We start from the raw sequence: 18,600 nt of genomic DNA, 5'->3' as shown, positions 1-18,600 counted from the left end.
GTCCTACTGCACAGGTCAGTGTAGTACTCGATGCCTGCATGCTGCATGTTGCCGACATTGCAGTCGGCAATATAGGTGCATATGAGGTGGTGTATGCACAGGAACATGGACAACACCTGAAGAATAATACATTAAATATACAATACATTAAATATATGAGCAGTAACACATTAACGGAAGGACAAGAACATGTAAAAATATGAGTTGGTGTATGCACAAAACATGGTCATCACCAGAACTACCTCGAGTACCTTGATCATGGCCACCAGCTTCATGAGGACGCAACAATTCCTGTAAAAATATCATGTACATATTTTAGTTCATGACATAAAAGAGTATAAAATATAAACCATGAATGAACTTATGTTATAATTAAAGATTTCATGACTGCTTACTTGTAAGTTTTGTGCTCTCTTTGTCAATTGTTTCACCCTCTCTTTTATCTCATCAGTTTGAGGGACTATGAATAACAATTTAAGAATTTCTTTATTAATTTTTTTTTGTCTTTCTTATCATTTTAGCAGGGTTTGTGGAATATGCAATGTCATCATCACATAATAGTGAGTCCACCTCTATATCGATGTTCTCATTTACTGCAGGTGCCTTTCCCCGAACATCTGTCTGTGACAAGAATATTAGTAACATTATCAAAATTAATCCAAAACCCTAAAGAAAAGAACATAATAATATAACATTTTGCTTGTATCTAATTTGTACAATTACAATGAAGTTTATCTGCTGGGTAGAAGTGCCCAAAGCTACATCCCGGTCTGTGCTATGTGTTGGATCAATGTCGCATTGTGACAAAAATTAAATATTAAAAAACATTAGCGAAATGAAACCTAATAAACTTACCATTAAAACTTAATAATTAAATATTTCAAGGTTGATTAAAAAAGGTATGTATGTATGTACGTGTATATAAATTTAAAAAATATATATCTTTTTAAAATGTTGCAACTTTTTATCGAGTACATTTTATTTATAAACTTTTTAATTTTCCATGTAAATTTGAATTGCAAGAGATATTTTTGCAGTCATAGTAGAAGATGAAAATGTAGAAGGTGTTGTTAGTTATTATTTATTGTGTTACACAGAAGAAAGGAAGAAATTAACAAAATCTGAAATAAGCGATGGAATGTCCTTTCCCACAGGTTTGAGTTTTGATTCATGCGTTTTAATTAATTTATTTTATGCACATGCATTTTCAATTTTTATATACTTTCACAAATTTCTGAACCTAGAGGAATTTGTTGTTTCTTATATGCAAGATCGGTTGTAGCGCAAGGGACATATTTCAAACAAGTTAAAATTGTTCAACATGGGATTCATTTCAATGAATATCAAATTGACAACAAGGTATATCAATATAGCCACTTGGTCATTGTTGTTGGCCCAATTCTTCATATAGTTCCACGTCGTGGGCAGTCTCAAAAGTTGAGACTAGATAATGAAGATCATGAGAAAATATTAAGTGTTATTGAAGAGCGATCTAAACCACTTGATGTGGTATGAACTATTGAGTGCACCATAGTACATGTGTTTGAACCCATGAATTGAATTAATAAGATTTTAGAACTTAACTTGTTTTGAAACTTGAATAAATTATTAAATACGTTAGTGTTTGAATTTAATACATGTGATATATATATGGCTTGTGTGGACCATATTGTTTAGTTAAATACAAATTTTTTAATTATATTAAATTAGGATGTATAACTAATGTACATGTATGTAAAGTAAATTGGGATGTAAATTTGAATATGTCTTAAGGGGACATGCACAATTATGATGTATATATCTAATTTTAAATGCACATGCATAATTTGTAAGTTGTTAAAATAATTTAGTATGCATGTAAAGTAAATTATGATGTATTCATTAATTAAATGCATTAGTATGAAATTTGATATTAAATTAGGACATGTATGTGTAAATTTGAATATGTCTTAAGGGGACATGTACAATTAGGATGTATATATCTAATTTTAAATGCACATGCATAATTTGTAAGTTACATTAAAATAATTTAGTATGTATGTAAAGTAAATTAGGATGTATTCATTTAATTAAATGCATTTGTATGATATTTGATATTAAATTAGGACATGCATGTGTAAATTTGAATATGTCTTAAGGGGACATGTACAATTAGGATACATATATCTAATTTTAAATACACATGCATACTTTGTAAGCTATTCAAATAATTTAGTAAATATGTATTTAAGTAAATTAGGATGTATTCATTTAACTAAATGCATTTGTATGAAATTTGATATTAAATTAATACATGTATGTGTAAATTTGAATGTCTTAAGGGGACATGTGCAATTAAGATGTATATATCTAATTTTAAATGTACATGCATAATTTGTAACTTATTCAAATAATTTATTATGTATGTATTTAAGTAAATTAGGATGTATTCATTTAATGAAATGCATTTGTATGAAATTTGATATTAAATTAAGACATGTATGTGTAAATTTGAATATGGCTTAAGGGGACATGTACAATTAAGATGTATATATCTAATTTTAAATGTACATGCATAATTTGTAATTTATTTAAATAATTTAATATGTATGTAAAGTTAATTACCTGATGTATTAGTTTAATTCAACGCATTTGTATGAAATTTGATATTAAATTAGGACATGTATGTGTAAATTTGAATACGTCTTAAGGGGAACTATACAATTATGATGTATATATCTAATCTATATTCAAAGTAAAAGTAAATGTACATCTAATCTATATATATGAACATGATATCTCTATAATATATATAAATTTAAACACAAGAACTGAAATGGTTCTAAATTTCAAACATATATAATAAATGGAAGGTTTGAATATATGTAATGTGTGTGTGTGTGTGTGTGTGTGTGTGTGTGTGTGTGAAACATATAAATTATATATGTAGATCATGGAACAAACATGATATAATGTCTCGTCAAACATACATGTATAAATGCCAAACATATAAAGTATATCAAATGTATATATAAAGATAAACAAACAACACGTGTCTGAGAAAGTCTATATTAAGTAAGTCTGAATGTAACAATATGTCTATGAAAGTCCATGCATATATAAAGATAAACATGTGTACTACAGACCGACACATGCTAGAAAGTGGTTGATCGATTTGAATCATGTCGGCCATGAACGGAGCGACCCTCTGAGTGAGAGTCCTAGTCTGATGGATGTCCAATCGACCCCTACAAAAGTATCTAATATAAATTAAATATATCTACATGTATGGATCTTAAATCAAATATAGACTATTAAAATATATTGTAATGTACATGTACAAAATCCATAACCAACTTGTCCACTAGCAGGTGTCGCATCAAAAAAATCTCGCCTATGCACATGATCTAAGCTCAAGCTAGGAGTGACATGAGGTAACTATCACACATTTTACCTGATTAATTTGAACAATAAATGATACTCTAGTTAAATTATAAAAAATGTATCCATTAAAAATATACTTGCATATATCAACATTTTTATTTATCAAAAATTACGTGCACATGTACCTATGTATCAAGAGGTATTCTGATAATCTCCTATGCTCATATTAGCCACATCAACTACATCTGCATATCTCTCTGGAAGTACGAATGAGTGAGGAGTCTAAGGGGCTATGTAGATGAGTGGGCATCGATGAAGTGTTTGATGCTAGTAGCATATCCATATAACCAGTCTGGCCCAAATCCCATAGCTGTTGCTCAAATGAATCCAAGCCCTCTGCTATGATATGGACATGATCAGCCTATATCTCCTCCTCTACAGCAACAGAGTGATCTATAGGTGGGTCACTCAGAGCATACACAGAGTGATGATAATGTCCCAACGCATGAGTCAATGCAGCAGCCCGCGTGTCTCTAAGAATATCCTCTCTGACATCAGCTAATGGTATCCGAAGTCAAGATGAAATGAAATGGTATGCATGCAAGAGGTCCTCAGATAAATACTGAGACATCTATATATGTCGAGCACCTCCTGATATAGCTGCTACATCATTTGGTGAGGGGATACCAACAGTAACATACTAATCTAAATCAGCCACCCCGTGACTGGAAGATGCACCTGTGGATGATCTCGAACGTGATCGAGTCATCATGTATCTACCCATCCTATCAGAAGAAATTGTGGTTGCTACTAATGCAATATCTCCAATGGTATCAATTTCTTCTCTCTGAGAAGCAATCACAATGTGAATAGCTGTGGGGGCGAGGGTTGGGGCCATCGCCAGAAATCTCTGACCAACAAGTTGCCTATGTGTGGGCGCTTGTCTATTAGCCCTACAATATAAATCTCTATCAGCAACTCTACCCCTCCCTTGTCCTTAATATCCTGGAAGGTCAAGGTAGTTGGGTTTCAAACCCAAGTGAACCTCAGGGTACACCTGTTGAGCAAAGTATAATGGTATCTGGTCATTATTAGGATAACAACTATGAGTAGATAAGAAACATGGGTGTATATTTGTTTCCATTAATGGGTCAATACATCGTGTCACCTTGTATGCTCTCACCTTACTCTTCTCCTGATACTGGGGAAAACTAGACCCATTTCAAATGTCTTTGATTCAACTTTCCTTGACTATTCAAATATTGTAATTTTTGATGATCAATAAATAAGACAAACTCTTTAGGCAAAAGATAGTGTCTCCACTTTCTTAATGCCTGAACTATAACATAAAACTCCTGATCATAAACAATTTTTTTTTTTTTTGGCATCATTCAACTTTTCACTAAAATAAGCAATGGGTTTTCCTTCTTGGCTCAAAACAACTCCAATGGTATTGCCACTAGCATCACAGTCTACTTGAAATACCTTGTTAAATTATGAAAGTGCTAAAATAGGTTGCTCTGTAACTTTTCTTTTCAATAGATCAAAACCCTTTGTTGCTCCTGCAGTCCACTTAAACTCTTTTCTATCCCCTCTCATTCTTTTAGTTAGGGGTCCACAAATAATACTAATTTTTTTGATAAACTTTTTGTAAAACTAGCCAAACCATGAAAAGATTTCACCTCAGTAGCACTCCTTGGACTAGGTCATTCAAGGATAGCCTTCACTTTCTCTAGGTTCATTTTAATACCATCTCCTAAGACAACAAATCCCAGGTATACTAACTCCTTCACAAAAATGCACTTCTTTAGGTTAATCAATAACTTTTCTTCTCTTAACTTCTCAAAGACCCTACAAATATGCATTATATGCTCCTCCAATGTTTTACTTAAAATCATAATATCATCCAAGTAAACAATAACAAAGTTACCCAATTCTTTTAATACCTCATTCATAAGCCGTATGAATGTGCTTGGTGCATTGGTTAGCCCAAAAGGCATGACTAACCATTCATACAATCCCTCCTTTATTTTGAAGGTTATCTTCCATTCATCCCCTTCTCTAATCTGAATTTGGTGATATCAACTCTTCAGATCTATCTTTGTGAAGTACTCAACCCCACTCAAACAATCCATAATATCATCCATCCTCAACAAGGGAAATCTATACTTGATAGCAATCTTATTGATAACTCGAGAGTCTATATACATCATCCATTCTCCATTTTTATATGGTGCTAGTACTGCAAGTACTACACGTGGACTCAAACTCTCTCAAATCAACCCTTTTTGTAACAACTCTTGCACTTGCCTATTCAACTCTTCACTCTCTATTGGAGTCATTCTATGGGCTGCCTTATTCGGCAAACTAGCTCCATGAATCAAGTCCATCTAATGACTAATATTTCTCATTGGTGGCAATCCATCAAGTACATTGTCAAATATAATATCTTGAAACTCATCCAAAAAATTTGCAACTTCCATAGGTACATCTTCTATTTCTACTTTATCAACTTTTGAAATTAAAGCAAAACACATATGGTCATGTTTCATGCCTTTTAGAAACTTTCTTCCATCAACTAAACATATTCTTACATTACTGCATACCTTTTCTTCTGTCTCCTTCAATGGTTTCAATTTGTGTCGAACTGCATCCTTTTTCAAAGAGTGGGTATTTTCATACCCATCATGTACTGCATGAAGATCAATTTGTCATGGTCTCCCTAACAACAAATGACAAACACCCATAGGCATAATATCACATAATACATCATCTTGATAGTTTCCAATCTTGAACTTTACCAGACATTGTTCATTGACCAAAGCCTTATGGTCCTTCTGCAACCAAGCAATCTGATAGGGATTCAGGTGCCTTCTTCTTTCTAACTTCAATTTACTAACCACTTCCTCAGAAATAAGGTTATCGGTATTACCACTATCTATAATGGCATTGCAAACTTTAACATTACACTTACATCTTGTGCGAAATAAATTCTTCTTTTGGGTTAGCTCCTTCTCATCATTTACCAAGGCTCTTCCAGTAACAAGAACCTCTCGTCTCTCTGCACCCTCAGAATGTGAAGATTCAACATCTTCATCTACATGTGCAACTCGTGCATTACCCTAAAGTCTTCTGTTTGTCCTCCCTTGATGTTGGAGACACTCATGGGCTCTTTGTCCTTCCCCACATTGGAAACATGTTCCATGCAATCCTTCTCTTCCTAGTCCTCATCCTCTTCCTCTTCCTCTTCCTATTTGATCTCCATTATTTTGATCGCGAGGATGGTACAAATTATTTCCCCTCTGATTTTGATTGCTACTAGAGTCATCATTCTTCTTCTAGTCTTCATTTAGGCCTCCATAAGACCGTCCACCAACCTTTCCACCATGACCTCTTCCATTTTGATTCCTTTCAAATCTTCTATTTAGCTTCTCTTATACCTTCAAAGAAAATTGATCTATGCATCTTCAATGGTAGACATTCTTACCAAACTTAACTCTTCTTGGTTACATGGCTTCAACCCATTTATGTAACAAGAAACTTTCTCCTTGTTGGCCTCAGAATGGCCTATTAAAATCAGGACTCGATAAAACTCTTTTGTATACTCCTTGACATAGTTTCCCGCTTGCTTCAACCCTTGCATCTTTTTCAGCAAATCAAGCTCATAGTCAATAAAAATGAAATGTCTCTTCATCTTATCCACCATCCAATCCCATCTTGTTGTTTTCTCTTTTCCTCTTCTATTTCTATCTAACTGAACTTCTTACCACCAAATACTCGCATGACCCTTCAATTTGGTCTTTACAAACTTGACTCTTTTAGGATCTCCCACTTCTTCATACTCAAAATATTCCTTCATATCATTGATCCAATCGATCAAATCTTCTAGATTGAGATTTCTAGAATATGTGGAAACTTTAATCTTTGGCCTTTGTCCAATCTTAGAAACGGCTTTGAAAAACCTAGCCTCATCAAGATCTCTAACTACTTCTTGTTCTTCTTCATCATCTCTTTCATCTCTTGCCCTGATATCGGCTCCTCTACACAACTCCTCTTGCAGTGCTTGAACTTGTCTCTAGAGGGCTCTAAAACCCTCTTATGTCACACCAATATTTCTTCCACCATGATTCCTTCGTGGAGGCATTATCTCACTTTCCTTACAAACCCACAACCACAGTCTTGGTGCAAACTGTCTCACATTCAACGATCTATTTACACACTCATGAACTTTTGCTCTGATACCACTTGATGAAGGGTACTCCCCTTATAAACCCAAACACACAACAACAATAGAGAAATAAATAGAAAATACGAGAAAAGAAACACGTGCTTCTTATTATCTCAATTAAATGAAATTACAATATTCAGAAAATACCATGCAATAGCCACATGGACATTCTCATTACAATTATCTACAAGCCAGAGCCACAATCTGCGCTATAGGAACTATCTTCTATAACCCTCGTTCATCCCTTTATATAGCATTTATAACCACCTTAAAATGTTCTAGAAGTTTAACTTTTCCCCTTTTGGCGCCTAGCGGTTCATCGGTTCATTTTTTCCCACACAGGTGGAATTTCATCGGAACTTGAGTTTTGGTGGCACAACTTCCAAGAGCCATAACTTTTTACTCAGGTGTCTGATTTTCTAATATAATATATCATTGGAAAGCTCATGAAGAGATCTACAACAACAAATAGATGTCTAGGTTTTGAACCTTTTCAAGGCCTCTAAGGTTTTCAATTTTGAGTTTTAAGCTTCATTGAAGAAATTACCTAGGACAAAAACTTTGATATCTTTCAAACTACTCAGGATATTGTGGTGATTCTTTCGCCAATCATCTTATTTCTCAATTACGCTCCTTCGGACCAGATTTCACGTCCATATGATAAAAAATGAGCAAAAGTCCTGAAAGTAGCACATGACTATTTTTTGCTATTTTTAGCTTCTACACGTCTTATATAGTGCAGCCAACCTAATGGGTCCCACAGAACTAAGAAGAAACGAGAAAACAAAGGAAAATACAACATTTCTTTTTTTGGGTGATGCAAGATTGCTCATACACCCTAGATGCTCCTACATCACACACACACACACACACACACACACAGACACAAACACACACACACACACTCCCCTATCTCAAATTAATTTGTAATTTTATAGATTGCACACTCAACAATGGATCTACACCTCCCAAAGAAAGTGTCTAGCCCATTCAAAGAGATAAAGAAGGTTGTTAAGACCCCCCCTCAGCCTCCAAAAGGTTATAAGATATAAGACCAAACACCAAAATGAAAGAGAAAATGTTTGAAATTCCAATATCCAACTTATTTTCCATACAAAGACATATTCATTACTTCAGTAGTATTTTTGTTTCCCACTTTTGTGATGTGTTTGTTTCACATGTAATTTATGAACTCGTCATTCTTGCTTTTCTAGGTATAATTTGAGCCTACAACTTCTAATATATGGGCATTACAAAGGAGTCCCATACCATCCTTGACCTACACTAATCCTTTCCATATTCCTTGTATACCGATGTAATGATGAAGTCTCATGTGAGGTGTCTCAACTACACCCATGTGAGCTAGTGACACTGAGACTTTATTGGTATTACTCATACAAGACCAAAATTTATGAATCAGTACAAAATATTGATTATCAATTATTATAAATTAGACAGAACATGAATCACAAAATAATTAAGGTAATTAATATATACACACACTATCAAATATATATATATATATATATATATATTTCTTGGTTCCAATAAGCCCCTCCTTTCTATATAGTGAATGGACGTAATTTAATATTGCTTATCCTTAAATCTCTTTCAATATATATAACATGAATGGATTAGAGATAATATTTAAAAAATTATATCAAAAAACACAAATTAAAATTTTAAAAAATAAAATAAAATTTAATTACCCTACAAGTCTAATATCGTATTAAAGATAAATTATATAAAGCCTCATTATATTAGAAAAGCAAAATACTTGTCCTCGTGTTTACTTTCACTAACAATTTAAACAAATAGCTCGTGGTGAAGAAACCTCCATAAATGTCATGAGTATCATTATTGTCATCTATATAAGTAAAAAATCAGTCAGATTCAAGAGAAGAGGATAATATGGATATTTTGTCATTGTATCTTACACCATTTATGTCAAGTTTATGCATAAACACCATGAATTTATATGTGAAGTATACTTTATTTCTAGAATTTTCAAAAGGTATTCTTATTTGAAAAGTTTTAACATTTTTCAAATATTTACCCATTTTTCATAACTGATCTATAAAGAATTTCACATGAATCTTTAAAAATAGATTAGAACATCTCTTCACCTTTAAATAATCAAAAATATAATTTAATTTCATTTTCTTTATTTTATGATTTAATATTACATACCCAACAAGTCTCTTTTCTTATATAACATAAATAGATTAAAAAAGATATTTAAATTTTCATATTTAAAAATAAAAAGAAAAATTTATTACCCTTCTTTAAAGATTTACTATGTAAAGCCTTCTTGTATTATAAAATGAATCTCTTTGTCCCCATGTTTACTTTCACTACCCATATCTCGTGATGAAAAGAACCTTCATGAATATTAAAAATATCATCCTTCTACTAAGAATCAGTTTATGTTTATGAACACCATGAATTTATGCATGAGATATTCATTAATTCTAGAATATCAATTAAATATCTGCATTCGAAAAGTATTCAAGCTTTCCAAATATAAAAAATACAATTTGCCCATTTTCAAAACTGATCTATAAAGAGTTTGACAGGAATCTTTCCAAGAATTCAATACCTGGTTGACAAAATGGTCCTAGAGATAGTAAAAACCCATGTGACTCTTTACTCCACCTGATCAAGACAGTTGTTCTCTAGACAGAATCTTACAAGTTCATATCATAATTTTCTGCTACAGAGATTTTCTGAGAATCTGATCTTACTTTTAATCTATAGTTTATAAAGGTATTCAAACCGGTTCTTGGCCAGCCAAAAGTTAGAAAGCTGTCAATTATTCTTTTTACTTACCGTGCCTTCCAAGCTGTGACAGAGCATTGAACAATGAGTTAGTTGCCCTAATATTTAAACATGAGAGCATAGAGAGAGAGATATGCAGAGAAGATGACTCAGAGCAGTGCCATAATGAGGCCTGTGGTGAGCAAGAAGTTCTGTTCAACTTCACACAAAGTATTTACTGTGAGGAAGAGGCCCTGCACCATCAATGGAGGTGGTTTTGTTGTGATGGACTCCCATCAGGGAAATGAAGTATTCAGGGTGGATGGCTGTGGTCCAGCAGTGAAAGACCATGCTCTGCTTAAAGACTCCAAAGGGAATCATATCCTCTCCCTCAAACGCAAGGTATTAAATTCAATTTCTGTAATATCAAGGAATAACATCATGTTCTCATGCTGCTGCTTAACTTTATTTTCTGCTTTGAAAATCTTTCCCTATTTTGGTGGAGCAGCTATTGTTTATGAATTAGAAATAAGCTATGGAACAAAAGGGGGGGCTGGAAATTAGCAGTGGTTGCTTATTAACAAAAATGCCACATGGCTCCACAATTTTCTTTCCCTCTTTTTTTAAAGATTTTATTTCTTTTTTTTTTTCCAAATTTTAAGTGTACAAATTAGTATTAATGTTTTGCTGCCAAAATAAGCTAAGCAGCCCAATGGGAACATGCCGGATTCAAGCTGCTGCATCACTGGGCTTGGTGCATTCTTATTCTTTCAAAGTTTAGGTTTTTTTTTTATCATGGTGAAAGTTTTGAAAGCTTAAACTTTTTAATTATCATTGGACAATCTTGAATTATGGGTAAAATTCTTTCAAGTTTAAAGTTTTTATTATCATGAGGCATTTTGAATTATGGACAAAATCATTCAAAGTGAGAATTTTTTTATTATCACTGAACAATTGGACCATCTTGAATTATGAGCAAAATCCTTTGAAGTTTAAACTTTTTTATCATCAACTAGGCATCTTGAATTATGGACAAAGTCCTTCAAAGTTTAAACTTTTTTATTATCACCCAACAACTGGGCCATCTTGAATTATGAGCAAAATCCTTTAAAGTATAAACTTTTTTAAACTGAGCATCTTGAATTAAGGACAAAATCCTTCAAAATTTAAACTTTTACATTATCATCCACAACTAATAGATAAAAATTTAAGATTTTTTTATTATCTCTAAACATCTTGAATTATGATCAAAATCTTGAACTTTTTAATTATCTGAACATCTTGAATCTTTTTATTATCACTGCCTATCTTGAATTATGAATTAAATCCTCCAAAATTTAAACCTTTTTACTTTTTATTAATACTGCCCATCTTGAATTATGGGCAGAATCCTTTAAGATCTGAACTTTTTATCAATATTGGCCATCTTGAATTATGGGCAGAATCCTTCAAGATTGAACTTTTTTTAACTGTCACCAGAAACAAAATTGAAAGGACATATGCCCATGTAACTCACCTGATACTTTTCTTACATTTCAGAAGGAAAAGTAAGGTTTTTAATGTATTTTCACACTGTTTTGCAGGTTGGGATATTACAGGTTTTCAGCCTTGGGGAACAATGGAAAGGATTCGTACCCGACGAGATGGAGGGGCTGATGAAGCCCCTTTTTAAGGCGAGCAGTAGCAGCCCCATTAATTGCTTTGCCAATAACTCTGTGAAGGTGTCACTTATTGAATCCAATAACTCTGGGAAAGGCTGGGAATTTGAAATTCTGGGTAGTTTTTCAGAACGAGCCTGCACCATTTATGATAAATCTCAGGCCATTGTTGCAGAGGTAACCATTATATCTGTGCACAAATCTGTTTTTGATTTTTGAGAATATAGATTTTTCAAAACTTTGGGTTTTCTTTTCTTCAATGGATATGATATAGGGTTTTAATATTGATTAGGTGAGTATGAACAAAACAAGGAAAGATTCAATCCAGAGCAAGGACGTATATAGTGTTGAAGTGCAGGCGGGGTTCGATCAGGCGTTCGTGTTTGGGCTCATCGCTGTTCTTCGAAATCTAAGCGGGGAAGATGGGAATTGATGGATTTGAGTTTTTCAGCGATGGCCTGAACATAATTGTTTAGTTGGGAATCTGCTATTTGTTTTTGTGCATTAATAATGCAAAATTGGCCATTGGACTCATTGGTTTAATGGGAATAAAACTTTCACATTGTTGAGGAAGATAATAAAAGAAATGTTGTAATGTCTTTTTTTTTAGTCAATAAAATACAAATCACTGATTTTTTGTGATGCAATTGTAACATTTTTTTTAGTCAATAAAATACAAATCACTGATTTTTTGTGATGCAATTGTAACAATTATATGTTACGGTTGTATATTTAAATTCAAAAAATTATCATGACATAACAACATTCAAGAACAAGACAATATAGCACTAAACAATGATCATTCAAATGATCAATGAACATCACAATGAAAGTATGAGTAGAAGAGTTCATTAATTGTATGACAATTTCGTCATGAAGACTCAAAAAAAGACACATCCAGAAGGTCATATATATAACAAACAAAGCAAGGGCACACATGTGTCAAGGGTTGAGTACAAGAAGATCAAAAATTCTCAAAATACCCAAAATGTCACATGAGTAATGCTGCTAGACATATATTAAGTAGACTTTAGGGACAATTCTACTTCAAGAAATTTTTTTAAAAAGGTAGGGACACACTTGCTGCCCAAAGGGTCCAGATAATAACATGTATTTGGGATGACAATGTGTCACACTCACATATGTGTTGTAGTCTTACATTAACATCCTAGAAAGGGGTTTTCTAGAATTGACTTTATAAGGCAAAAACATAAACTTTCCTTAGGGTTTTATGAAGAGGAATTCAGATCTACATTAGCATTAGAACACAAAATGCAATGCAAACTAGACTGGTTTTCCTAACACTAGGCGGGACTCTCAAACACCACAAGAAATGAAGGGAAACATAACTCCAAAATCTAAACATAAACATCAATAAATAAAAATGATGTCATAACAACAATTTTTTATTTTACCCCACAATAATACACCATTCTCATGCAAGCATTCATTGCACAAAAACATAACAAAGAAATTCATTCTACCAATTTCAAATTGAAAAAACTACTCATTCCTTAAAAAAATTAAAATTACTCTATTATAAGCAAATCCTCCAATATGATTTACATAATAGACCTATAATTCAAAAAATAAGAACTTACACAATAAGATAATTTTGGTTCAAAACAAAAGTCAATTTCCAATCAAACATTATGATCACATGATCCCAAGGTAGAGGCTACTTTATGAACATTGAAGATCACACTCATATATATATATATATGAATGAATCACTCAAAAGATGCTCTAATAACCATAAATTATAATGTTTCAAATATTACACATTTTCCAAAGAAATAATTGTACAAAACTAGTTCCCAAGAAATTTTCAAGTAGGACTAGTGAACAATGTTACCCAATACCCAACCATATTACATAATTGAGTGTAATAGTTTCCTATGCAACTTTAGATAACCCTTGAGCCATGGAGAAGATCATAGATATACCACTACCAAGGTCGAAATTCACACACATACAAAAAGTCTCAAGTAATGCACCACTATTTTGGAACACAAGAGCCACACATGGTTTTCTTAACATGGGATTTGGCACAACCAACCCAATGAAATAAGTATAAGGTTAGGGTAGCTAAGGTAGGGAGTGGACCTCCCTTTTGTATCCATAACGAGGTATTTTATTTTACTTTATTTATTTCTTTGCAAATTTTTATTTTGCATTCCAATTATTTTCAATCACCACAAATTGTACCTCATTTCACTACAATTGTGCATCTCATCTTGTGCTTGGGAGTACATGTTCTACACTAATTACACATTGACATATCTGAATCCTAGGAGAATTAGATTACCAAAAGGAATAATTAGGTCTCAAACCTACGACAAGGCCTTACCAACTAACACTTAGTTTGACTATCATTACTTTCAATAACTTTTTGAAGCTTGTGGCAAAAGGGAAACACATTTCAAAGCATATTAGACCCAAGGGACATTATGGTATAAATTCAATCAAGATACATTCATCCTTCATCTCTTACATTCATTCCAAAAGGTTTGTTTACACACTCTATGAGGCATTGAACTTATGTGACTAATTAAGATAACTCTTAACACAAGGGGCATATATATATAAACATTTTGGAAGATAATTAGAATTCAGAAAAGACAATTAAAGAGAGCTTGGCATGACAGTGCATTGCAATATTTTTCTAGGTTGTATACATTTGTAATCAAACGACTAAGGTCCAGCATGTTCAAAGTCCATTACAACACATTGAAATTTTTTTGTGACTGTGAATGAACAAAGAATTTGTCACTATTTTGTTGTTCCATTGAGTTTTGTTTTTATTTATTCAATTGACTTCGTAGTTAAATGATCCTTCATTGGACCATCTAGCCATGACTACTTCAATAACTAAAATTAAATTAAGTTTTGATAATTCAACTCTAATTTAAATGCATACCACCTATACACTAATAATTCCATTAAGAATGTAACTCAATTGAAATAAACCCAAAACTAATAGGAAAAGTAAAGGGTATGACCATTGCAAAATACAAATTAAACATTTCCAAATAAGACATAACCACCTAATCAAAATATAAGGAATGAGGAACAAAAAAGTTGGTTAAGATGTAAATAAGACAAAAAAATGCTTGATTGAACGACAAGACCGTGTTGTAAACACCCAGATAGTGTTGAATCAAATCCTAATACAAAATAAATTAGATAAATAACACTCAACTTGTCTATAATATACTAAAAACATTCACACTAAATTAGAACTACAAAGATTCACACTAAACTAGAACTGCAAAGATTCACACTAAACTAGGGGAAGAGCACCACTTACCACCTATGTTCTAATTACCATTAATTGGATTTCACTAATTAAAATTCCACTATAAAATCATCTAGTGGGCCACTCATCACTTGTATTTTGAAAAAAGTTGGTAATTAGATCAATTGTGCAACTTTATTTTTACCAATTATGCACGATTATTGGTGCATTTGTGCATAAGTATTGGATCAATTGTGCAAATTTTTTGGTTGTCAAAGCCAACTTGTAATGGGGAGATAGGGAATATGTTTTGGATGACACTTTGAAATGACCGCTTTTTGACCCTTGCGCATATAACAAATCCCACAACGTGCATCATTACTACCCACAAGCCACAACAATAGCTATAAGCAGTTAAGTCACATACAAAGACAACCAAAAAAATCATTGAAATCCCATATAACATTTAGAATATGTGGAAGTACATAACTAGCATACCTATATTTAAAAAAATCTAAGTACAATATGCCGAGAGATATGAAATTTCAAAATATTTAATATTTATAAATAATAGTAAAGAGTTGATTGTAATGAGATTGTCGTGAAATAGTTCAATAAATTAGCATTGATACTATTACTAATTCATCCCTAACTCTAATAGTATCTTTAATTCCAATTCTAAACCTTACCTTAACCCTAATTTAACATTAAATCTAACCCTGATTAACTCCTAATGCTAACCTTGTTTAAAACCTAATATAACATTAACCTTAACCATAATTAATCTCTAACCTTCACCCTATATAAATCTTAACCATAATTTAACCCTAACTCAAATATTTTTAGATTATAACCATAATTTTACCCTTACCCGAACCCTAATTGAATCCTAGCCATAACTCTTACTGAACCCTAATCTAACACTACCCTATCTCTAACCAAGTACTAATCTAATATTAACCCTACAAATATTCAAACCATAATCATAATTAAGCCCTAACCCTAACCTTATTTTAACCTTAAACCTAATTTAACTGCGACAGTAACTCTATTTGAACGTTAACTAAATCCTAATTTAATTGAATCATAGTCCTAACTCTAACACTACTTAAACCCTAACCATAATCAAACTTTATCAATAACATTAATTGAATGTTAATACAAGTTTAAAAGAAACCTAACTTTAACACTTATTAAGCCACAACTCAAGTTGAACGCTAACCTTAATTTAGCCATAACCCTTATTGAAACCCCACCCTAATTTAACCCTAATTCTAATCCTATCTCTAATTCTCATTCTAACCCTAACTTTAACCTTAGTCTAATATTGAATCTAACTGTAATTGAACCCTAATGCTAACCTCGTTTAAACCCTAGCTTAACATTAATCCTAACCCTGATTTAACCCTAACCCTAATTTTATCGATAACCCTAATTAAACCCTAACTATAGCCCTAGTTCAACCCCAATTTCAATTATAATATTTTCCCCTAATTGAATCCTAATCTTAACCTTAACCCTAATATAATATAAACCCTAATGCTATTGAAACTTTATTCATAATATAGTCCTAACCCTAATCATAATTTAACCCTAACTCAAAAAAATTCTTCTATAATCCTAATTGATACCTAATTCTATTTAAGCCTATCCCTAACCTAACCTTAACCCTAACGCTAACTCTAATTGTAATGGAAACTTTTATTCTAATTTTAATCTTAATTAACCCTGAACCTAAACCCTAGTTAAACCTTAATTCTAATTGTAACCTTGATCCCAAACTTAATACTATAACTTTGACACTAATCCTAATGAGAAAAACTTGCAATTTTCATAAAATAAGTTGATTGGACTAAGTATAAGTTTCTTCACAATATTTTATTTATTTAATTTAATTTAATTTAAGCTATTTAAGATAATTTAATTTAAGGTATTTAATTTAATTTAGTTTAAGTTAAGATATTTTATTTCATTTTGCAATTCTTAGATTTTAATCAGCTAATTTTTTCTCTTAATTCTATATTAAAAATAAAATTATGATATTCCTTTTAATGTATCAAATTGTGAAATCAACAAACTTAAAGTTTTTATATTTCAACTCTAGTTTTTTGAACTCGTGTAATTTATTTAATTCAATTCATTTAAGCTGATTTAAGTTGTTTGCTTTAATTTAATTTAAGTTATTTTATTTAATTTTTTAATTCTTAAGTAATTATTAAATTTTAATTAGCTTTTATTTTTCTTAATTCATTATAATAAAATTATGATTTTCCTTTTACTTATCAAGCCATGAAATCAACAAACTTATAGTCTTGATATTTCAATTAGAGTTTAAATAACCAATATTTTAGCTATTTAATTTAATTTCAAGTTAAGTTATTTTATTTTATTTATTAATTCTTCAATTTTAATTAGCCTATTTTTTCTCTTAATTTTATATTAAAAATAAAATTACATATTTTTTTTAATGTATCAACATAAAATCAACAAACTTAGAACCTTGATATTTCAACTTGAGTTTAAATGATTTAATTATTTAATTTAGTTTAATTTAAGTGTCAATTTAATTTTTTAATTCTTAAATAATTTTTTAAATCTTAATTATTTTTTTTCCCTTTAATTCTATATTAAAAATAAAATTATGATATTCTTTTTAATGTATTAAACCATGCAATTAACAAAATTAAAGTCTTAAATTTCAACAATTAAATTATTTAATTTAAAGAAAAACAATTAATTATTTAATTTTGTTTTATTGACACTTGCAAAAACCTCAAATTATATGTGTCAACAACAACGTACTCTCCATATAATTAACTATTGGCAGTTGCAGGGGGAGTGCCTGCAACAGGAGGCTAATAGGTGGGAATTAGTTAGTTGTGATTTGTAAAGAGTAGGTTTGTAAAAGCATCATACAGAATTGAAGGAAAAAAGAAGTGCAAACTTAATATATATGAAAATATGAAACTGTACATAACCCAACCAATGTTTTCAGTTGTTCCCAAAATTTGAAGTTAACCACCCACCAACCCCCATGTTGTGGAAGGCAACATGATGTATAGTACGAAAGAGCAATATAAAGTAGTTATTACAATGGTATAGCTTGTATGACAAAGATTTTCGCTATACAAAATTATAAAAGTAGACTATTTTAGACTGTATAAAACCCAACCAATTTAATGTGTTGGTCCCAAAAAATCTAAATTAGCCACCCTCCAACCCCCATGCTTGCATTGTGAGCATGTTATACATCCATTTAAGGTATGTATTTCTATAGTACATAATTGATGTTATGTAATATGTTGGTTGCAAAGCTGAATGAAAGCATTGAGGAGTTGTTGATGTTGTATTGTATT

At 31.6% G+C, this 18,600-nt stretch overlaps 1 protein-coding gene across 1 annotated transcript; it reads left to right on the top strand.

The window, feature by feature from the left end:
* The first annotated feature begins 10,325 nt into the window (after positions 1-10,325).
* On the top strand, positions 10,326-12,607 carry LOC131051082 (protein LURP-one-related 6). The gene is made up of 3 exons (XM_057985450.2): positions 10,326-10,750; positions 11,932-12,183; positions 12,299-12,607. Exons 1-3 carry the CDS (start codon positions 10,514-10,516, stop codon positions 12,437-12,439), a joined length of 630 nt encoding a protein of 209 aa, XP_057841433.2. The 5' UTR covers positions 10,326-10,513; the 3' UTR covers positions 12,440-12,607.
* The last annotated feature ends 5,993 nt before the right edge of the window (positions 12,608-18,600 follow it).

The sequence above is a fragment of the Cryptomeria japonica genome, chromosome 6, assembly GCF_030272615.1.
Source record: "Cryptomeria japonica chromosome 6, Sugi_1.0, whole genome shotgun sequence".
NCBI classification, from domain to species: domain Eukaryota; kingdom Viridiplantae; phylum Streptophyta; class Pinopsida; order Cupressales; family Cupressaceae; genus Cryptomeria; species Cryptomeria japonica.
Note: the sequence above shows the minus strand (reverse complement) of the source record. Positions and strands in the feature narration are given on the sequence as shown.

Excerpts from the sequence above, each read along its gene's own strand:
- LOC131051082 (XM_057985450.2), top strand. The coding sequence starts at position 10,514 with ATGACTCAGAGCAGTGCCATAATGAGGCCTGTGGTGAGCAAGAAGTTC. Across the intron at positions 10,751-11,931 it reads TCCTCTCCCTCAAACGCAAG|GTTGGGATATTACAGGTTTT; the intron begins GTATTAAATTCA and ends ACTGTTTTGCAG. Across the intron at positions 12,184-12,298 it reads CTCAGGCCATTGTTGCAGAG|GTGAGTATGAACAAAACAAG; the intron begins GTAACCATTATA and ends AATATTGATTAG.